Source organism: Benincasa hispida, chromosome 3 (genome assembly GCF_009727055.1).
Source record: "Benincasa hispida cultivar B227 chromosome 3, ASM972705v1, whole genome shotgun sequence".
In the NCBI taxonomy this organism is placed as follows: domain Eukaryota; kingdom Viridiplantae; phylum Streptophyta; class Magnoliopsida; order Cucurbitales; family Cucurbitaceae; genus Benincasa; species Benincasa hispida.
In genome coordinates this window covers 69,399,027-69,423,469 of record NC_052351.1, presented here as the reverse complement: position 1 = coordinate 69,423,469, position 24,443 = coordinate 69,399,027, and the positions used below count along the sequence as shown (strand labels likewise).

Below are 24,443 nucleotides of genomic sequence, written 5' to 3'. Positions count from 1 at the left end.
CACCCCAACCATCTTGTGCCCTTTAGATAGGATCACCTGGTCCCACGTTCCATTTTTCTTCAGAGCTCTCATCTCCTCATATAACAACAGCTTTCCAAACTTCAGTTCCCATTGCTTCCTGTATGTTACTCGTATCACCCCTGATCTAAACTAGTGGTAAAGGCCCTAAATTCTTATGACAGGTTACTATATGTCATGTAACTACGCATGGGGTACCTTGTACATGACTGAATACCTTTCCTCAGGGCTATTGGAAGATCAAGAGAAGCATCATATTCCTTCAAACTGTTCAAGAATTTCCATTGTGATTACTAGTCTCTTCCTGTTTCTCATCTTCAGAAATCACACCTTTTTCACCATTATCTTTAGTATCGCTCACATTTTCTAGAGCTGTGTCTGAATCGTCATTCACTGTCGTCTTCCCATCTGCTATAATGGTGCTATCAGCACCTTTCCCTCATTTTCCTCTCTGCACTCGTTAGTACAAGTATCAATCTCATTAATTTCAGGAATACATGTACCTGATGTCGGGTTTGACTCATGGACCAAAGCCGGAGATGCAACAGGTGACACTCTTTTCTTTCTGAGATTTTTCCTATAGTATGTTATCCATGGACTTGATTGGTAGGAAGGATAGGACCAACATGTTCGGAATAGGGGCAGACTCCAAATGGGTTTTCACTATAAAGTACAAGTCAGATGGGACTGTTGATCGGTACAAAGCCAGGTTAGTTGCCAAAGGGTTTACTCAAACCTTTGGGGTAGATTACTCCGAGACATTTTCTCCCGTAGCTAAACTCAATACTATCCGAGTATTGCTATCAGTTGCAGTTAACAAAGATTGGCCCTTGCATCAACTAGATATAAAGAATGTCTTTCTCAATGGAGAACTTGAGGAGGAAGTCTACATGAATCCTCCTCCCGGATTTGAAGATCAGTTCAAACAGCGAGTCTGCCGGTTGAGAAAGTCGCTATATGGGTTGAAACAGTCTCCAAGAGCCTGGTTTGATAGATTTGCCACATTTGTCAAAGGACAAAGGTATACCCAAGGGCATTCAGATCATATACTTTTTACAAAGAAGTCAACTTCAGGGAAGATAGCAGTTCTCATTGTGTACGTTGACGATATTGTGCTCTCCGGTGATGATGATGTTGAAATTGTGAAACTCAAAGCAAAGATGGCCACAGAGTTTGAAATTAAAGACCTTGGGAAGTTAAGATACTTTCTCGAAATGGAAGTAGCCCGATCTAGGGAAGGAATCTCAGTGTCCAAACGGAAATACACGATTGATCTTCTAACAGAAACGGGAATGACTGGGTGCAAACCTGCTGACACCCCAGTTAAATATAATTCAAAGGTCAGCAATACTAATAACAGTGTTCCGGTCAATAAAAAAAGATATCAGCGGTTAGTTGGGAAATTGATATACTTATCTCATACGAGACCTGATATTTCATATGCAGTGAGTGTCGTCAGTCAGTTTATGCAGGCTCCTTGTGAAGAACACATGATAGCAGTTGAACGCATCCTTTGATATCTAAAAGGTACACCAGGTAAGGGGTTAATGTTCAAGAAGTCTGATAAACGCTGCATTGAAGCCTACATTGATTCTGATTGGACAGGATCTATTGTTGATAGAAAATCAACATCAGGGTATTGCACATTTGTTTGGGGTAATCTTGTGACCTGGAAGAGCAAGAAACAGGGAGTTGTGGCCAAGAGTAGTGCAGAAGCTGAGTATCGGGCCATGAGTTTAGGGATATGTGAAGAGATCTGGTTGATAAAAGTGTTGTCAGATCTTCATCAAGACAATGAGCTCCCAATGAAACTGTTTTGTGACAATAAGGCAGCAATAAGTATTGCAAATAATCCTATTCAGCATGACAGAACAAAACACGTTGAGATCAACTGGCACTTCATCAAGGAAAGACTTGACAACGGAAGTATATGCATTCCTTATGTTCCCTCAAATCAGCAAATTGCAAACGTGCTCACAAAAGGATTACTGAGACAAAACTTTGATTATTGTGTCAGCAAGTTGGGTCTTATTGATATTTACGCCCCAACTTGGGGGGTATTGAAAAAGCAGCTTGTAACCCTAGGGGCATTTTAGTAATTATGTGTACCCTAGGGCTTCCCACTAGTCTATTTATTTGGCCTATTCTCTTGTACTTTGTGTATCATAATTAATAATAAAAATTAGTGTCTATCGTGGTTTTTCTCCTTGTACTAGGATTTCCATGTAACTGTGTTGTTATTCTCTTCCCTACTCTTTTATTTTTGACAGAAACTAATCACAATCCTAATCAATTAAAGATTTGACCATAATACCCTAACTTATCCTAATCCTACTACATCATATTGAGGTCCCAGGAAAATGGCAGGCATTTGGTCCATTTCACTTGAATTTTTAAAAATGAAATAAATTCAGTCATAGCATACCTTCTTTTGTGAAAGGATATAGAGGCTAGCTTTCAATTAAAAATCTTCCACTAGATTATTGGTCTCAGAGCACATTTGAAGCAACTGGAGCTCATTTTGGAGGTCTTGAAAGTATTGCAATCGAGGCGTTGAATCTTTTATAGTGTTCAAAAGCCAAAATTCAAGTGAGAAAAAACTTATGTGGATTCATTCTGCGACCGTAAAAATCAAGGATGAAAAGCATGACAATATTTTTTTAAATTATGGGGACATAGAATCAGTTGAAGCTCCAAACATAAGTCATGGTAATTTATTTATTAAAGATTTTACAAATCCAATCGATCTAGTCCGTTTGAATCAAGTTTTACAAGATGAAGGCTTTGATGTCTACGTATTAAAACCGGAATGGTCGTTCTTTACATCATCACAGTCCAAGCCAGAGCTTTCAAGGAACCCCTTCGCAGCACCCAAGATGTTTTACAGAAATCAAATATCCAACTGGAGATTAAGTCTTCTTCGCCAAAGAATAGCAACAATCCTTCGTCAGCCAACCATCAAAATTCAAAATTGAAGATGAAGATCAATCAAAAAGGTGTGAACACAACAATGGAATTGGAAGAGTCGGGTTTAATGAGGAGAAAGAATTTAGTTGGCGATTTTTGTATTAGGTCCAACGATGAGCCTTGTAATAATCCCCCTTGCGATGGAATTTTGAAAGCTTCTCAATCTAAGGCCATTGATATTCCAATGGAATTAATCCAACGGTCCCCTGCACTTACTTTGGATGTCTCAAATTCCACGACTAACAAGGAACCGTTGATATTATCTTCTAAGGAAAACTTAACCAATAGGCAAAAATATTAACATGAACGGCCGCACGCTTAACCATATATCTTCAACGTCTATTTCTTTAGACATTGCCCCAAAGCTTCCGTCGGTTTCACAAAAATTTTCGACACTTCTGAAGCCATTCCCTAAGCACTTCTCAAGGCAGAAGAGATTCTTATTCATGCCAAGGGCAACAGAAAACAATCCTGATAAGTTGGAAGTTTAGTGTTCTCAAGTTTAAGCCTATCCTCCTTCTAAGAGGAAGAAGAGATCCATCTTTAAGGCAAGTGCAGTGATTCAGTATTGTTAAAGAATTGTTGTTAAAGAATTGTTGTGTTAGAGCACAGATTCGGCCCATTGCTAGCAAAAAGAAAAGACCCATCCTCAAGTCAAGTGTTTCAGATAGCAATTCAAATTTGTTAGAAGTGTGTTGTGCCCGAGCTCAAGTCCCTACACTATCCAAGAGGTCAGTTACTCTTTCCTCACCAACCCAACAGTTTAAACACACTGTTTTCTCCTTTCCTAATCTAAAGGTTCAATTTTTGAGAGGTACACCATGTCTTCCTTTGGATTCTTCTCGAAAAAGGAAATTTGAATCAGATGATGAATTTCCTATCAGTGTTAGCAACGAAGGTTGAGATGACTATGAGAATGGAGTTGATCATGATGAACCAGTGTAAGAAGATAATTTTGGGATGGATCTCAATGCTTTGTTTCAAAATGAAGGTGATTTGAAAGATAATATAATGGGTTTGCTTGTTTCTCTCCACTACATCCTTCAAAAATCCCATCACATTTGAAGTCCATTGTCGAAGAATGTGGTTTAGTCTTTGGTTGATCCTCCTCTCCTTATCAGAATTTGTTTGAACTTTTCTGCCTATAATTCAGAAATGAAAATTGTTTCTTGAAAAGGAGTTGGAGAAAGCATTTTGGAAATCCAAGAGTCCATGATGAGTTATTATCATGGATTGGTTAATGAGTCATGGAATCTATAATTGTTTGGCATAGACTTTAGTGCATCGAAAGCTTTCTCCATGAATGTCTCCCTCAACTTGTCCCCTTTCACCTTTCATGATAATTTTTGTAGTTTTGGTTGATCCTTTGCTGAAAACTGGCCCTAAAATATTGTGAAGTATCAAAGTCAAAGTTTTGTTAGCTGAAAACTCCATGGCTGGACCGGTATGTGATAGCAAGTCTTAAAGCTTCATCTTAGGGAAACTTGTCCAAGATCTTTGCGGACTTCACGGTTCAAGACATAAGTTTAAATTGGAGGGCATTTATATTACCAGCTTACTAGTCCTAATTCTTCTAGTGATCCTTCTTGCTTTAGTTTGTTTTGTTTTGTTTTTGCTTAGTTCCCCTGTAGCTTCGATGAATGGTGCTCTTGGCTTTTGTGTATTGGTCTTGAGTGTTTGTTCCAATTTCTTGTCCACTTGGATAGATTGTATGGATATGATGAGGGGGCTATGGGGAGGTCAACCTAGTTGAGATGCCTGGGTGCACCTGCTGATCCCTTGTTCTAGTTCTTGTTGCTCTTAGTTTCTAGATATTGTACTTTAAGCATTAGTCTCATCTCATTATTTCAAAAAAGGTTTGTTTCCTTAAAAAAGTCACATCCCCTTTAAAGAATTTGCAAAAACTTAATCCTGCAAAAAATATATATATGAATAAAACTGTATGTGATTTATTTCCAATGAAGGATATCATATTAAAATTTTAGTCCAAATACTATTTTTCTTTTCTCATTATCAATTGATATATTCTGTGCTTCTTAAATGTAAATGTGCCAGTAGGTTAGTTCAAAATCAGGCCACAGAAGAGAATGATCAAAGTTTATCTACTCGAGAGGCCTTGGATCATAGAGCAGAAAATTTATATGCACAAGTCGCATCACAGGAGTATCCATTTGAAATAGCAAAAAACAATCTACCTCGAATGCTTGGATTTTCTGCGGCACAAGTGAGTCTTCAGTGGTACCAAGACCAAGTTGACCATTTTGATTCCTTCCCCAACTTCAACCATATACAATAATAAACACAAAGTAAGGCACAATTTAAAGTACTAAAATAAAATAATACATATACAGAAGTAAATTTAGGAAAACAGATAACTACCCAAGTCATTCATATAAATTGTAAGAAGTTCCAATGAAGATCACAGTGTAACTTGACCTTAGCAAAGCTCCAGAATATGATAAATAAATTGATGAAGTCAAATAGAAGTGTTAAATCACCAATCAACCTAAGAGTTTAAGCTAATGGGTGATGACAAATTTAATATTATATCAACACTCTAACACTCCACTCACTTGTGGGATTTATTTAAGGCCTAACAAGTGAAAATGAATATTAATTGATATAATGAAAAGAGAGTACTACTCCAAAATACAAGAACTCCAAATAGAAGACAAATATCGGAGATAAACACAACTGATGAAGAAAACATGCCAAAAAGAAGAAAACCATCAACTAAGAAGTGCAAAAGATTTACTGAGAGAGCCCCAATAGAAACTAAGAGACAAAACCCAACTAAAACAAACCAAGCCAAACCAAAAAAACTGACAAGATTGCATTGCAAAAGAACAAAAACTCTGAAAAATGCCCTTATGAGAGGGAAACAAGATCTCAAGGCCAATTGGACTTTAAAATCTCTAATAACAAAAATGGGAAAAAAAAACTCCTCGAACAATCCATGGAAGTGCAAAGAGATATAAACAAACAAGATGAACACCATTAAACTTTAACTCTCGAAGAACTAGAAGGAATTGCCCACAACTGAAGACTGCAAACCTTAACAAAAGAAGCGAATTAGTTAGGGATCAAAGAAGAAAACATTGGAGAAGCGGCAGAAAAAGACACTAAACAAAGTGAATCAATGTCTTTACTTGCAAAAGTATGATAATAAACTTCTGCAAAAATATCCTCTGATAGCAACTCTTGATGCACTGATTCTTCCGTAAGAACTTCTACTTCTTCACTCCTCACACTTATCAATGATTCCCCATCATTGTCGAAAGAAGAAAAAACTTCTTTAGGAGAAGGGGGGGTTAGAAACCTCTTTTATAAACTAAACATCTGATCTAGGGAGAGAGATAATAGATTGCTTGAAGAACTTGTTAGGATCAAAAAATTGATGATTTTTTGAAGTGACTGATGAAGAAATCAAAAGATGAGTGCACAACTCTTCTAAAGCATCAGAATTTCTCTCTTGGCAATCAAGAACACTGAACTTCTTTCTTTCAAGAATAATGCTGTGGGAAAGCTTTCATGAGTCTTGACTTCACCCTGTTAGAACTCAGGGTAGGTTGAGATGATGAATTTTTAACTTCTTCTGGAGGCTCTTCCAGAGGAGAAAAACTATCAACGGGAAGAAAAGGAGCATCTACCTTAGGACCAAAGCCACCATATTCAACAAAATATAAACTTCATCTTCCATTACCATTTTTATCCTCTTTAAATAAATCGAAGTAGAAAAGTCATTATATGATAATTTGCCAGGAAGTAAATTACTTGAACTTGGCATGTCCACAGCAACTATATCGCCAAACCGGAGAGAGAAAGAACCGCTGTTACCAAAATGAAAAGTAACTTGCACCGGAATGAATCATCATCCAAATTAAACTCTTCATCTTCCATTACTTGCCTAATTCTGCCCAATCAATAGAGTTTTTTTTTTTTTTTTTAACAAGAAACAATCCACTTCATTAAGATAATGAAAGATGTTACAAGTGACAAGAAGGAAACAAACATAAAGTGCAATACAAACAAGTACGCTAAAAAGCACAAAACGGATCAGCAAATGCACTAAGACATCTCAACTAGGTTGACACCTCCCTAGCATTCTCATCATCTCCAAGAAATACTAGAATCCAAAGCTAAGTACAAAATGAAGAGGACCTTGCAAAAGACAAGGCTTACAACCAAATGATTATCTGAAAGTTAAACTGAAAATAATGACCACTACTATGCTGTTACAAAATCAAGAGGGTGGGAAAATAAAGGCTTTCCAATTGAGGTTGATGTCTTGTAAAGAGAAGTCTTGAAAAGCTTTGGAAAGCGAGCACCATGAGGAGGCGTTGATATGGGCGACATCGAACTTAGCTGAACTAGAAGAAGCTTTATCTTGAAATACTCTTTGATTTCTTTCAAACCAAATTTCTGATAATAAAACTTTAACTGCGTTGGTCCAAAGAAGTCTTGGCTTCTTCTTCGGACGTGGCCCAATTAAGAGTTGAAGCACATTAGCCTTAAAGTCATTATCAAGAACCCAACTGACATTAAAGCATTTGAAGAGGGATGTCCAACAAAATTCTGCAAAAACACACTGGAAAAACAAATGCAAGAGAGATTCTGAGTTTACCCAACAAAAAGTGCAAACCTGTGGAGAAATATAATGAGTAGGTAACTTCCTTTGGGGGATATCTGTGCTATTAAGAGAGCCATACAGTATGACCCAAATCAGAATATTCACCCTTCTAGGACTCTTAGACTTCCATAATGTTGATTCTAGTGTCTGACCAATTGGAGAGGAGAAAGATAGATGCTTTACAAGAGACTTGACTGAGAAAACCCCACTTGGTTCTAAAGACCACCACCTTTTATTTGGAATTGAATTAAGTTTACAGTGATTGAGTTCTCCAGACAGAAGCGGGAAGTTTTCTGCCTCTTCATCCTTTAACAGTCTTCTAAAGTGAAAAGTCCAAGATGTTGAAATCTCATCCCAATAATCTTGTAATGAACCTTCGGGTTTGGTGGAGATAGAGAAAAGATTAGGGAATGAGATGTTTAGAGGAACCAAATCCAACCAAGGATCTCTCCAAAAGCTTATTCTTTCACCATTACCAACCTTGAAGGCTGCCAAGGAATCCACTTTTAACCAAAATCTTGAAATATTAATTCATGGGCTTCTAAGGCTGCTGGAAAATTTACCATTGGTATGCCAACCAAACTTACTTCTTTCATGAATGCTTATAATAACTTTTCTCCAAAGTGAGTTGACCTCAAAGAAAAACCTCCACCCCCATTTTGCTAGAAGGCCCTAATTTCTGAGTTTCAAGCACCCAATGCCGAGTCCACCATCTTCTTGGGACCGTGAAGTTAAACTCCATTTAACCAGATGGTTTATTTTACTTCCGGAATGCCCTTCCCAAAAAAAATCCCTCAATGTTCTTTCTAGAGATTGAATCACCTTTTCTGGCATCTGAAAAAGTGACATATAGTAAGTTGGTATATGAGAAAGAACTGACTTACATAGGGTGGCACGACCCCCTCTTGAGAGGTTGTTTCTCTTCCGTTTGTCCAGTTTGCTTTAGACTTTGTCGATCACTGGTTGCCAAAAAGCTAGTTGCTTAGGATATCCCCCTAGAGGAAGGCCAAGGTACATAAATGGGAGGTGGACAGCCTTGCAATTTAAGAGGGTTGCTTCTGATTGTAACTTGAAATGGTCTATATTGATGCCACATAAAGCTGATTTTTTCCAATTAACCTTCAGCATCGAACACCACTCAAATAATTCAAGTATTTTCTTTAGGTTGCTGAGTTTTTCTTTGTCATCTTGGCAGAAAATTAGAGTATCATCCGCAAATTGTAAGATAGGAACATGAATTCTGTCTTTGCCAACAATAAAACCTTCAAACTTGCCTTTTTCTCGAAACTGGGAAAGTAATGCATCCAGGACTTCACTGACTAGTAGAAATACGAAAGGAGAAAGAGGGTCACCTTGCCTTATTCCTCTTGAAGCTTAAATTCTGCCACGAGGTCTTCCATTTATGAAGATTGAGAATTTTGTGTTAATACAGCCCATCATCCACATAATCCATCTTGAGTCAAAGTTCTTCTCAACCAGAATTTTTTCAAGAAACTCCCAATCCACCCTGTCGAAGGCCTTTTCTAAATCAAGTTTTAGAATCCACCCTTTTTTCCCTTGGAACGGTAGTCTTCAACCACTTCATTTGCAATAAGAATGGGATCTAAAATTTGTCTTCCTTCGATAAAAGCACTTTGAGAAGCCTCTATTATACTTGGCATTACTTTTTTCAGTCTTTTCGCTAACACTTTAGCTACTAATTTGTAAGACAAAGTTGTTAGGCTTATTGGCCTGAAATCACATACCCGAGTAGCATCCTTTTTCTTCTGAATAAGGCTGATGAAGTTTTCTTTTATGCATGAATTTAGCTTTCCATTATTGTAGAAGTCTTCAAAAAGTTCTAGATATTTATCCTTGAAGAAATCCCAAAATTTGAGAAGGAATTCAACTGTAAAACCATCCGGCCCAGGGGCCTTGTTTTTACCTAACAGATTTAGGGCAGATTTGATCTCTACTAAAGAGAACCTTGCTGTCAACTTTGTATTATCGGCCGTGGAAACTTTAGACCATTTCAGGTTGAGAGGCACTGTTCTTTGACCTGAAAATTTGGAATATAAAGTGGAGTAGAAATCTAAGATGAGGTCTTCATTCTCTTTGAAAGAATTGGTTGCTACTCCTTGATCATTTATGAGCTCAGAAATCAGATTCCTCTTTTTTTTTGCATCCAGAAATCTATGAAAGAATTTTGTATTTTCATCCCCTAAACTTAGTCAATTCAGCTTGCTTTTTTGTCTTAGATTTCTTTCATCTGTTCTATAATGGGAAAAAAGTTCAGCCATCAACACATTTCTCAAACTTCTGTTTGAATCTATTAAGTCATAAGCTTCTACTTGTTGATCAATTTCCTCTAATTTTCTTAATAGCACTTCCTCATTTGATTTTCTTGCTTTCTCAAACTCTACATGCCAAGCTTTAAGGGCTGTTTTAACTTTTCTTAACTTCATAGAGATAACAAATCCAGCCCAACCTTGCTGAACATCCACTGTCAACGTGACTTTAAGAATTTTACAGCTTTCTACTATGGATAACCAGCTGTTACAAAATCTGAAGGGAGATGGCCCCCATTCAAAAGAACCAGTTTCAAGAAGGATTGGAAAATGGTCTGAACATGTTCTTGCCATTCTAACCACTCTAATATTTGCAAAGATATCATCTCAAGTATTTGATACCAAAAATCTATCAAGAAGTGAAGAAGAAGCTGGAGGACCATCTCTTGACCAAGTAAATTGGCCATTTCCAAGGGGGATTTCCAATAATTTTGTTGAATCAATAAATTTATTAAACTTCTTCATCCCTTTTGTTAATCTCTTTGTTGGATTTCTTTCTTGAATCCTTCTAGTGATGTTGAAATCTCCTCCAATGCACCAAGACTCACAACAATACCCTGAAAGTGAATATAATTCCGGCCAAATGTGCTTTCTTTCTTTGTAATCCGTAGGGCCATAAACATTTATGACCTAAGCTGTCTTCTTGCATAATGAAATGCATTTAACTGATAAAGAGTAGCCTCCCTTAAGAACCTCTGTCACAGTGATCTTACTTTCATCCCACATGGTTAACAAGCCTCCTGAATGACCTTGTGCTTCCACATACTCCCACCCTATATCTTTGGAACTCCAAATTTCTTTTATGAATCTGGTGTCAAAAGACTTTTTCTTGGTTCCTTGGATCATGACCAAGTCCGGATTGACTTTTCTGATATTTCTTCTTACTGCCAATCTTTTGGAAGCATCATTCAAACCTCTAGTATTCCATGAAATGATTTTCATATTGAGTTCTTGTAATTAACCCAAAATCAATCCACTATCCTCTACCAATGTAATCAGGTTGCTTGGAATATCTTCTTTTTCGATGGGATTGATGCAAGAATTGATGAAACTAACTGTGTTGAAATTTTCTTCAGGTTGGAACAAATAGTGCAAGTCTTGTTGCTGCTCATAATCAAGGTATTCTTCTTCTTGGAGGAAGTCATAGGCTAGGCTGCCATTCTCCTCACTGCTAATGCTGAGTAGGGAGTTTTCATCTGAGTCATAACCTTTGGAAAATTCCGTTGGGGGGTCGAATAAGCCTCTTATAAAGGCTACTTGTGAGTCTAGGACTTTGAAATCTTGGAAGGAGAAGGAGCGGAGATGGGAGGGATGAGATACTGACCTGGAAGAGGAGTCGGAAGGTAATTGAACCTTGATGCAACAGCTTTCTAAAATGTCTGCATTCAGCAGGGAAGTCCAACCGTTTTGGAAGGAAGTTTTCTTTCTCATGAAGTGTTTTCGAAAAGGTTTTAAGATGGAAGCCTTGCTTGTATTTTTTGGATTAATTCCAGGTAAGGTAGAGGGAGAGGAAAGGCCACCTAATGAATCTTTTTTCAATGATTCGTAGGTGTGAAAGGGAAAGGCCGAACTTGACGATTGGCCTTCTGTATGGGCTGGAAGATCAATTGCCAGCCCATACAGACTTAAAAGACTTCAAACTTGGAGCTTCCAAAGGAACAATATCACCAAACAAAAAAGAGAAATCTCTTATTTGGATCCTTAATAACAATCTCTATAGGAATAAAACCACAAATTAATGTATTGATGAATTTCATTTATATTTATAAATTCATAATGTAATTACTCAAATCAAAATTTGCAATCCTCCGTCCCTCGAGACCAACAAGGGGTAGTACAGGAATATTCACTTGTTGTCCATCGACTACGCCTTTCGGCCTGATCTTAGGCCCTGACTCACCCTCCGTGGACGATAATCTGGAGCTTAGAGTTGTCAATTATATCCTTTATGGAAATGGCAAACCAATTCGGGGAATTTCTGGCACAAATCCGAAAGGCATTTTCAATTCCAAAGGCTTTTTTGTTTGAGCAGGGGAATAATCATCCGCTTCCGGAAGAAATCGAAGAATTTCTCGGGAATCCTACAAGATCCATTCGTTCTTTTTTCTCCGTTGTTTTGCACCTCTATCATTGTATTGGAACAATTTAAACAATTAATAGTTTATAAAGAGCTGCCCACCAAACCACCAAAATGTTGCCCAATAGCTTCAAAGACTAATTTCTTTCAATAAATCAAAGGTAAATTCTTAATCCCAATCAATCCTCCATAACTCTTGATAAATTCTGGATGACAATGAGAGTTATTGGACCAGTGCTCCAATTTTAGATGCAAGTCCCCATAAAGCTATCATTTACCATTAAAATTGAAGTTCGCAAAATCTTCATCAATCTTGATCAAAGCCTTGTCATCCATAAAGGTATTAATGGAAATTTTGGACTAGAAATAATCTTCCAAAGCATACTGAATTTTCTTCTAGGGATAATGTGCGAGCAGTCGAGTAACTACAATAACAAAGTCAAACTTCAAATCCAAAACCTCACTCTCTTCGAACCTAAAAGGACTCTTGAAAACATGGAGAGCTAGAATTTGATTCAACTGAACCAATAGACTGCCTCGACTTGGAAGTTTGGCAATTCACTTCCACAAAACTTCCCAAATTTGACTTACTGATCTGCAATTCCTCATGAGGCTGATCATTTTCATGAAAACAAACAAAATTAAAGTTCAAGTTTCTCAACTTGACAAGCTCAGAGAAAAAGTTTCTAACCATTTCCCAAAATACTAACCATCCTTTCTTGTTAAAGCTAGCTAGGACATGAATATTCATTCTTCCCCGGTGCTAGGCCAAACAGCCCACTCAAACCACCTTCCATAGGAGGATCTAAACTTAGATAATCAAATGACTCCTGAAGCTCCACAATCTATGACTATTCTGGGAGATGCAAAAGCTCAACCAATCAGCTTCAAACCAACGTAAAAGGGAGAGAGAAAGGATTATCCTATGTTTGTATCTCATATCTTCCACACAAAAAAAAACCCATTCTCCTCATTCCAAAGGCGAAAATAAGAATTTTGAATGCAACTCTGGATTTCCATCATAACGAACCACAGCGAAGATCAACGAGCAAGGCGTCAAGGGTAAGTGTTCGAAGATATCTGCAGCCATCAGTGGAGGCTATGGTGGAGAGTGACAAAGAGGAACGACGGCCGAAAGAAGGAAGAAAAAAGGAAATTGACAACTTGGAAGAAGGAAGAAAAGAAGTCGACCACGAGGATCAATGGCCAAAGGTGGCAATGGTAGGTGATCACAGGCATATACGACTATCTAATATTTGTTTTAGTATATTATTGTAAATTTTGTGTCATATTCTCATTTACTGTCATTTTACCTTCTCTTACTTAGGTTACTCTGATATACTTTTGTATATATACCTTTTTAGTGAATGAAGTAGATAATTACGATTCTCTTAAACCTTAGCGTTTACAAAGTATCAGAACCCTAGGTTAATTAGGGTTTGGTGAACCTTTAGGTTTGAAGTTTAGGACCCATTTGCATTTCATAGGGTTTTGTGAAGTGTTTTTGTCCATACTTATTTCCACCGTCATTACCAGAACACACGGCGAGTTTGGTCAGCTTGCATCGTCATTGTTTAACACCATTCATACCCCAAGGAAGCCTAGACGCCAATTTACAGAACTCTAGAATTTGGTGCTCATTTGACCATCACATGAGGCTGAAGCATTGTCGCAGCCACCTACAAAGAATAATTTGTACAAAGAAGCCACAAGCAATTATGTCCTTTGAGTCTTGCAGTGCTTTGATTGGGCTAAGAAGCACGGGCATGGACACGGACACGGGACACGCAACACAATACGACACGACGATGCACCAATTTCTAAAAATGTAGAACACGACATGTGGGGGACACGTCATATTTTTTATTTTTTTCAAATAATATTAAAAGATAAAACCCAAAATACTTTATTTTTTACAAAATATTATACATAATTATAAAAAGTTGTGAATGAAAAGTAACTTCAAATATGTCGTTTATTAAGTTGCTTAAAAAAAGTTTAATTTAGTTTAAAATGTTAATGGTGCATGAAACCAATAAATTATTGCCCACTAAAACTAAATAAGACAAAAGACCAATAACCCATAAAAACCCGCATTAAAAGTCAAACAAACACTAAAACAAAAAAAAAAAAAAAACCCTAATATTTTATTCTCCCTTGTGTAGTCACATTAAAACCAAAAAAAAAAAAAAAAAAAAAAACCCTAACATCTCATTCTCCATTCAGCCGCTGTTGTTATCTTCCCCTCCCCCGATTTGTTCTCCCCTCTATCCCCCTATTCTACTCTCCTCCCCAATTTCGTTCAGCCTCCCTCCCTTCACCACTGATCTGCCATCGCAAGCCATCACCATCCTGATAATCACTGAAGCCAGCTGGAGCTCTCCAACATCCGATAGCACAAAAGTGGACTTGGGCTTACTTCAACCAAGTAAAAAAAATAAAAATAAAAAATAAAACGTGTCCGAGCATGTCTTGGCGTGTCAAATTATTTATTATTTTAAAAAAAATAATAAAATAAATAAAGCAAAATTGTGTGTCTAACACATGTCAAGCACGTGTCGGTATCGGACATGTGCCTGTGCTTCCTAGTGGTTGGGCACACAAATGACTATCAAGGTAATAGGGAGGTTGGATTAAATAGCTCAAAAGGTTATCCCAATACTCAACGATCAAATTCAAGAGATGTCTACTATATCATAAGTCAAGTCATACGAAACGTGACAGTAGAAAATAGCAGAATAAGGGTCAGAGGGTTTCATCTACACATGTTGCATCTACTCCTAATAATACTAAAAAATCTATCACAATTTTTGCAGAGAAGTTACCTAAATTTTGACAGTATCAAGAATTGTTGACAACATGATCTTCTACTCCCATTATGGCCATTGCAAAGGCAAGTAACACATCTAAATATATTATTTCCTCCACTTCAAGATGAGTCATTGACTCTAGCACTATAAATCATATGACGGTAATCCCAATTTATTCTCTCACCTTTTTCCATCTACTTCTTCACCAAAGGTCGCTATAGTGGATGGAACCACCACTCCTATATTAGGATCAGGCACAGCCAGTCTCACTCGTACTAGAGGTCTCTTCATACTATCTCTTTATACTCGATATTATATTCACCACAATTCTCCTTTAATTTGATCAATTTCTTGCTCGTGATTTTCAATGTTGTGTCCACTTCTTTGGTTATTGCATATTTCAAGATCTTACGACGAAGAGTCAATGGTAAAGTAAAGGGACATCTAGAGGTCTCTACATCTTTGACCACAATACCTATAGGCATCACATGCTCTAGCATGTCTCCCTTTGAAGAACATTGTCTGCTAACTTCAGAGTTAGCAAAGAATTCATCCAAGTCTTTATGACAGAACCAGGTGAAATCAGCTACAAATTGAAAGGTTGAGGCTAGAGAAACTAGCAAAGGAACACGAATGAAAGCTGAAAACATAGAGGAAGGGAGAGCATCTTCTGAAAGACTTTCGAACACTTCGTCTCAAAGACTACTTTAATAGTTCCTTAGGAAAATTCCTAAAAGAAAAAGGTAAAATACTAATGATTATTGTCTATGTGGATGCTTATTATTCGTATAGTTGACCCTGAGGAAGAAATAACTAACATAAAATCACTCTTGGCAAAAGAGTTTAAAGTAATAGATCTAGGACCACTAAAATACTTCCTAGGCATGGAAGTGGCTCGCTCAAGAAAGGTTTGTGGATCTCCCAAAAAATATATATTCTTGACCTTCTAAAGAAAACAAGAATGCTTGGGTGTAAACCTATGTACTGTACTCCTATTGATCCTCACTAAAACATTGGCAAAGAAAATGCTCTAACTAACAAAGAATAGTATCAAAGACTAGTTAGAAAACTTATATATCTCACTCATACTAGACTTGATATTTGTTTTGAAGTTAGTTATGTAAGCCAATTCGACTGCAGGCAGGCCATAAAATCATAAGATACCTAAAGGGAACACTTGGAGAAGGATTGTATTTCAAAAAAATTGTCAAATAAAGTCATCACTAATGTAGATTGCACAAGTTCAATAATAGATCAAAGATCAACAACTAGCAACTATTGCAACCTGGTAACGTGGCAAAGTAAAAAACACACAATTGTATGTTAAATCACCAATTGACACAAAAGTTTAAGCTGATGGATAAGGTAAATTTAATATTATATCAACACATTAACACTCTCTCTTACTCGTGGACTTGAAATACAAGAAGACCCAACAAATGGAAATCAATATTAACTAGGAGGAAATAACATTGTAGGGGTTTGAACACATGACCTTCTTAAGCCTCCTACTTTGGTACCATGTTAAATCACCGATTGACCCAAAAGCTTGCTCATGGATGAAGGCAAAATTTAATGTTATATCAACACTCTAACAGTTAAGAAACGGTGTTGAAGCTAAATTAAAAGCCCTTACACAAGAGAATTGTGAAGGAATATGGATCAGAAAAATCGTATCTAAATTATATATAACATTGGAGGCACTAATAGAGGTCTACTGTGATAACCAAGCCACAATTAAGTATTCCCAAAGACCTCATTCAAATATGCTCATTTTAAGCACGTGAAAATTGATCGTCACTACATCAAAGAGAGATTCGAAAACAAAAGCATTACCTTTAATTACATGTCAACCAAGATGCAAATTTTTTATATCCTCACAAATGCCCCTATTCAGGAACTCATTTGAATAAATAAGAGTCGAGTTGAATAGTATTAAAACATACAATCCAGCTTGGGGGGAGTTTGATTATTATGGAAATATTCTAAAATTATCCCACTTTCAATCTGTCCCATTTTTCTTTCTTTCCTTATATGGTTATTTTTCCCGTAAGGAATTTTTACGTTACTTGTCTTTCCTTATTTGTACAAAATTCTTCCCTTTAAATCTAGGGTTGTAACATCCAGAACTTCATAAGAACAATAGAAAGTTTCTTCTCTAGTAAAGCAACAGATAAAATAACGTTTGTAAGAATTGAGAAATCTACCAACCTCTGCACCTCGCCTTCCATAGTTACCGCCAAGCAATGGCTATCTCCACAAGCAATTTGCCTTATCCTAAGACCATGCAATGCTTTAATTGGCTTCGGTGTGAACAAATCACTAGAATTACCATGACCTAACCTTCCAAAGTCACCCCTGAAAATCAAGTTCAAGAACATAGTCAATAAGAATAAAATACATCCCTTTTTTTATGAAATCAACAACTTTCATTGAAGAAAAATGAAAGAATATAGAGGGAGAGGAGGGGGGAAAGCCCACTAAAACACCCCTTCTAATGGAAGGGATTCCAACTAGGTAAGATGTTTCCAAAAGAATAATTACAAAAGACCTTCGATTCCAAAGCCCAAAGCGACATATGAAATCTTACTAAGGACCAAACCTCGCATGGGTCCCTAATATTATTAAAATTTTGCAACTTCACCACCAACTTTAAGTAAGAACCTAACTCAAGGTGTCCCCCAAAAAACCAAATTCAAAACAGGTGAGGATGAGTTTAAAGTAAGGATTTTAATCTAGTTAAATGTTTATGAAGATCCAGTCAAAGTGATTCTTTAGGGTTTCTTTCTTTTTTTTTTTTTTTTATATGAGACAGGACCAAACCTCGCAGAGGTCCCTGATATTATTAAAATATTGCAACTTCACCAACTTTAAATAAGAACCCAACTCAAGGTGTCCCCCAAAAACCAAATTCAAAACAGGTGAGGATGAGTTTAAAGTAAGGATTTTAATCTAGTTAAAATGTTTATGAAAATCCAGTCAACGTGATTCTTTATGGGTTTTTTTTTTTTTTTTTTTTTTTTTTTTTTGATATGAGACAGGAGCTTGTATTAAACACAAAAAAACAGCCCAAGGACCAGAGGAAGAGATATCCCCAGCCCAAAACCTACAAAAGAACCTTCCTGTAAAATAAAATCGCGAGACAGACTAGTTACAAAAGACATTCTTGTTTTTGGAGCACCACTAGAAGATTTATACTGTACATTAAACAAAAAGAAAATACTCATTCACAGCCTTCTCTTTGAAGTGAGCCACAAATAAGGCTCTAGCAGCATAATTCCACAAAACTTTGGCTTTTCTTCAAAGACTAAACATTCCATTTCCGATTCTCCTATTTTACAAGGAAACAAACCGAGAGGCCAAACACAGTACACTCGTTTGACACGTTGGGCAGTGAAGAGAGGTCTTAAAGGTAAGAACCCAGGAAGGCATCCTACAACTAAGTAGGTGGCAGTAAAAATTGCAACTGAAAAATTCAGAACATTACTAGTGAACATAAGGCCTAACTACTTCTATGAGATGGAACTTTTGCATTCAGCAACCTCATTTTCTATAATATATACATATATATATGCGTGAGCGCTTTGATGACTAATCACCTGCCAGAAGATTGGTTTCACTACCAACCAAGATTGGAGGCCTTTTGTTCAACCCTTCCCCTTCTGTCTAGGGATGTCTTATCCTCATAGCCTTCAGGCTGTTTTTGTCGAGTCCTTTTTAACAAAATTTCTCTGTTTGATATATACACACACACACACATATATAAAGGAGAGAGAGAGAAGTTCTTTTGCAATATCAATTCTAAGTAACTAGATAACACCATGGAGGCATTGACCTTCTGCAGAGATCATCTATCATAAATATGCTAATAAGTAAACCGAATGCTTTAAAAGTGATTGTCAAAACGTAATCACTTACCATCCCCAACTATAAACTTCTGTACGTGCTTCAGAATAAGCTGTTGTATGATCCGCTCCACAAGTAACAGATACTATTTCATGGCCATTCAATGCACTCAATTGTGTTGGTGAAAGTCGATCTTCAGCATCTCCATGACCTAATTGACCATCTTCTCCACGTCCCCAAGAACAAACAACATTTCCAGCTGCACAACATCCAAAATATGGTTAAATGAGGCTGACAGCCATGTCGAATGGTAAAATTGTGACATGTAGAATCAATGTGTACGAAGGAAAGAAATCAAGAAAAAGAACTGAAACATGTAGAGAGGTGCCAATTATACTTTAAAAACAGTTGGTTAGTTAACAAATTCACTTCTCCAGCGCAGAAACACAAATTCATATTTTTACCAGCTGTGCATTTGCTACAAAGTGCTGGAATTGTTTACAATGCTCCTTTGGGGGGAATTCCCAAAACCAGGTGATATCCTATCTCTTATTTCACTTCTCCCTTTAAAAGAGACAAAAAGATCCTAGAGCTTTGTCATGTTCTTGCTTCCATTTTTTTTTTTTTCCTTTGGAGTCTACAGTTGGAACAGAAAGCCTGTATCTTTCATGTATTTTTTATAAGGAATACCTCTTATTGAGAATAAAATGAAAGAGTACAGGACCTCAGAAAATTCAAGGATACAAACTCCCATATCAAAAGTTCTTATCTACCTGTGAGATAATTACCCTTAACCAAATTACCTCTTTTTTTTATATATAGGATACAACATTTCACACCAAAAAATAGGATACACAAAAGGCCAAGGAGAGAACGCACGTCCTCCTGAAATATCAAAATGAGTAATCCATAAACGGACTCCAATCCATATTAATAACACTTATAGGAAACAACAAATAATTATTGGGGAAGTTTAGTCCAAAAAGAGTAGAGTAGGAGCAACCCGAAGAGAAGTTTTTCAAGTCTCTTTGGATATTCTATAATTCCTTTACATCCATATATTTCAAAGGGTGGCTGTAGTCGCATTTTTTCCAAATGGCTTTGCCTTTTAACCACCACCATCACAAAATCTCTCATGCACAACCTTAACCATTTCATGTAAACAGTCAATCCAAAAAGATTGAACAATCTGTTCTAGCAATCTGTAGCTAGAGAACGGCCAAAATTAATGGTTCGTCCTTCCTCAGGCAGCTTGTGGGAGGTAGATGTGGGATTTCTTCTTTCAGACCTTGTCGTGAGTCTTTATGCTTTTCTAGAAGAGGAACCACAAAAAGGACCAAACTTTTCTTTCTTCTTCTTCTTCTTCTTTTTAAACGGAAACTACTCTTTTCATTGAAGAGGTGAAAAGAGACCAATGCTCAAAATACAAGATACCAAATAAAGTACCAAATACAATATCAAAACTGAAGAAACCAGAATAAATCCAAAGAAAAGGAATTCAACAAAGAGCAAATACAAACACAAAATAAGCATCAAGCTGGAAAAATAATGGCACTCCAATTTAAGCATAGATCTTGAATGAAAAATTCAGCAAAAGATATAGAGAGAGTGCACTAGGATGAAGCATTAATCCGAGCAGCATCAAAGCGATCTATCCAAGCAATGGATTTATCATGAAAAAAACCCTTTGATTCCTTTCGAACCAAATTTCAGCAAGCATAAACTTTAACAGCATTAGACCAAATCCACTAAGGACAAGGCTTCAAGGCTGAACCAACCAAAATCTTAACCGCATTTAATTCAAAATCCTCACCAAATACCCAACTGATATTGAACAAAGAGAGCAAACGCCACCAGCATAGTTGAACATAACAGCAACCAAAAAAAAAGGTGCTGCAAATCTTCACTTTCAGCCATACAAAGAGGACAAATAGATGGAGACAAGCTATGAGAAGGAGGCTTTCGTTGAATAAAGAGCAATTCAAAGACCCAAAAATCATAATCCAAACAGGGATGCTGACACGTCTTAGGCTCTTTGACTTCCATAATGCTTTAGAAGTCAATCTATCCAAAGGAGAAGTCAAGTGTTTGGATTGTTAGAGTATATATGTAAATAAAGGAGCTTATTAATTTCTTGTCCTATATTGTCTTTTCACTATAGTCTATGGCTTTCGTGTATATTAAACTCTAATGTATAGAATGAATGAGATTCTTCAATATTTTGATATCACAATAACATGGTATCAAAGCTCTAGCCAATAGGGTTTAGCAGACCTTAGGGTTTGAGAGTGTAGAACCTATTTGTGTTTAGGGTTCTGGGAAGTGTTTGGGTTTACACTTCTGCTTGTCACCGCCATATGGCATCTGCAGTGTGATCACCATCCACCGCCATTGCAAGTTTGGTTAGTTTTACGTTATTTTTTGACACCACTCATTCCAAAGGGAAGCCCAACCGCCGATCTACAAAACCGTGGTGGTCCGACGTTCATCTGATGAATGAGTGAGCTTCACGCACCGTCGTAGTCCTCTACTGTCAGTCCCACGCACTGGCACGTGAGAGTGCATGCGTGGCTAAAATCTTCTCCGACTTTTAGTTTTTTCCGTCATCTGCTACTCTTGACCTATTTGTGTTGTTGCTTTGGTCATATTCAGCTGGTGATAGACGTCGGTTTGGAAAAGAACCAAATTTTTATTGGAAACCTTGTTTAGTTCAGCTTTTCAACAGATTTTTTCAGAAGTTATGAAGTCTATTGGGTCTGATTTCGTGGGTTCGGATTAAATTTTGCAACTCTACATTTGTTATTCATAAATGGTTGAACAAGACCATGTGATGTCTACTGTGGTTCAATTACAGTCTCAATTCATCCATGGTATGTCTAAAAGGCCCATTGTTCATTCTATCACTGAGTTTGCTAAATCTCAACAATACCAGATATCATTGAAAGCATCTTCTTCATCATTTGCGCATGCCCCTATTACAACCATTGCTAATTCAGGTAACATAAGTCATTGTCTTCTTTCATCCTCTACACAATTGGTCATAGACTCTGGTGCTACTGCTCATATGATAGGTAATCCCAACTTGATCCTACACTCCATTTCAAGCATGCCACTACTTTGAAAACAAATGGGTGGTAGATTTCATGATTTTAAACTTCAATTTTGTAGGCCATAGGTTCCTTCTCCATCTAAATTCCAATATGAGCCATTAGATCAATTTCCAAAAAGAAACAGATGGTAAAGGAGAGAACGTAGCTTTTATGGTAAGAGAGATGATGAAGGAATTCCTTCTTCATCTTCCCTTTGGGGAGAAGGTGTGCTATTTCATGGGGGCTATGGAGTGAGAGGAATAGTACAATCTTTAAAGAGAATGAACTTAATCCTTTTGATTGGTCTCTCACTAGGTTCCATGTTTCTTTGTGGGCTTCAACTAGGAAGCCTTTTTTGTATAATTGTTCGCTTAATTTTATCTTGCTTGATTGGAGGCTTGTCTTTTAGGTGGCCTCCGCTTATTCTGGGCTTTCTTTTTTGTATGCCCTCATATTGTTTCTTTTTCTTTTTCTTTTTTTTTTTTCTTTCTCAATGAAAGCTTGGGTATTTAATAAAATAAATGAGAGAGAGAAAGAGAGGTAGAACAAGGTGTGCCCTAATAGCCAAGAGTTTACCATAAGCTCTCCCATTGGCTGGCATATCACGAACGTACCATGTTTGCAAATGGAAAGGACAAACAGTATCGAACATGATTAAAGGATCAGATATTCGGGGCAAGAGAGAAAAGTTAGACAGAGAGATGGAGAGATAAGAGGGACAGCACCATTGGGTCATTCTAGAAATTTATTGAAATAATTAAGAAAATGTTTGTTGACTTAAATAGTCATATACTTCAAGAGTAGGACCTCATAATTGATCAAAGTTGTTCATAAGCAATAATCAGAAAGAGATCTGAGCTTTAATGACAATACATTTTGTCTTTTTTTTATATATTGGGGACATAGCAACACACTGCATAAGTTTCAAAATTCTATTGTGCTTCCTTGTCACTTTTTCTTACAGCAAACCGAGCTGTCATTGAGGGAAAAAAAAAATAAAAGAAAAGCAGGCACAAAAAGACAACCCAACAAAAGGTGCCAAAACAAAGTCAGGATTAATTAAATATACAAGAAGGGCTCGAAGTGTGTGTCCAGTCCAAAATAATCAACCTAATAAAAAATAATTATAAGAATCGTTTAGAGATCAACCCCCAAAATAAGGCATTGAACCTGACAACAGACCCACGAAATCGAGAAAAGCCAGCAGAGCAAAAGATCCAACCCTTGTCATAAAATGGCAACTCACTGTTCTAAGTCAACTAACACCCACTACTTAAAGATTCTTTTAATCGAAACCCAATGGATAAATTCATCGAAGTCTTGTTTATCAGCACGATAGAACATTGATCTACCAGACAACAAGACAAAAAGATGAAGCCGAGAAATGAAAGTAGCTTACAAAGAAGAGCAACCGAATGACTAGCACCCCCGGAGATGAAAAGCACACGACGAACTGGAGAAGTCGCTTCCATCAGAACCTCAGTGATATTGTCTCAATACCCAGAATCAAAATCTAGTAAAGAAGATCCCAGAATCGTTGGGGCATGAAAGAAAAAGTGGGGAAAGAGCAAAAGGGTAAATTACTTTTGGATAAACAGTGAGAACCCCATCACGAATTTGTCCCTAAAATCAAGAAATTCGCAGAAAAAGAAGCAAATAAATCCAAAAGAAGGGGGAAAAAGTATTTATAGTGATGGAGACAGGGGAGATAAATTGAAGGGGGAGGTGAAGCAAACCTACAACCACCCACTGGCTACTGAGGAACATTTAAACTGTACCTCACATTCGCAGTGGCAGAGATTGAGAAATAATTGAAAGAAATGAGGTGGGAAAAGAGGGAAAAGAGACGAGACAAGAGCATATGGGCATTGGGCTACCTACCATGAAGAAAATTGATATTGAATGCAGTGGGGTCGGAGCTGTGGTTTCTTTCGTTTCACTCTCATTTCCCACTCTATGAATTTCGTCATTTCCGACAAATTCTTACTTTTCATCTCTTTCTTCTTAATACACAACCAGAACCTTCGTTTCTCCTTTATTGTCAGACTTCGGTTCGAAACCCAAAAAAAATTAGCACTAGCAGAGTACCACTTCCTCACGTCAAGTCAAACTGGTATTAAAGGATTTGTTAATTTATTATTTATTTATTTTATACATCTTATATAATTCTAAAATATTAGGGACAGCTTGGAATACAAAGTTGAGATAAGATGTCTGGAGTTCATATGTCTCTATTTGAGGTATAGAGTTATTTGGTTCCAGTTCATAGGTAAGTGTTTGGGGTGCAGAGTTCATATATGTGGGTATCTGATATAGTTTTTTTAAACTTTTTTATTTAATAATATGCTTTGATAATGACTATTTTTGTTTTGAAATTTTTTTATTCAATAATTATATTCATCTTTATTTGAATAAAATATTGATTGCAATTTTTTTTAATTTTTAAATTTTTTTCTTTTTATCTTTTTTTTCTTTTTTCTTTTCTTTTTCTAGCAATGAACAACAATTAACCTATTACATTTCTTGTATAAATATGTTTAAATAAAATGATAAACTAAAGCGAAATCAAAACTTTTGATTCTAACTATTTTTTCTCCATGAAATTCATTATCATCTTTTTCTTTTTCTTCTTCTTCCTATTGTTGCTCTATATTTTTACTATGTCATGAATTTTTTTAA

General features: G+C 36.7%; 1 protein-coding gene across 4 annotated transcripts in view; it reads right to left on the bottom strand.

Moving 5' to 3' along the window:
• The window catches only part of LOC120073843 (ultraviolet-B receptor UVR8), a 54,239-nt gene extending 30,576 nt beyond the window's left edge, over window positions 1-23,663 (bottom strand). The window contains exons 1-5 of one of the 4 annotated variants that reach the window (XM_039026726.1): window positions 23,646-23,663; window positions 23,164-23,387; window positions 18,748-18,934; window positions 17,041-17,187; window positions 5,181-5,262 (exon numbers count right to left, since the gene is read on the bottom strand). In XM_039026726.1, coding sequence (XP_038882654.1) covers window positions 5,181-5,262; window positions 17,041-17,187; window positions 18,748-18,934; window positions 23,164-23,236 — 489 coding nt within the window. In that variant the 5' untranslated portion in view covers window positions 23,237-23,387; window positions 23,646-23,663. The other 3 variants (XM_039026724.1, XM_039026725.1, XM_039026723.1) reach the window with 3 other exon arrangements.
• Between the last annotated feature and the right edge of the window lie 780 nt (window positions 23,664-24,443).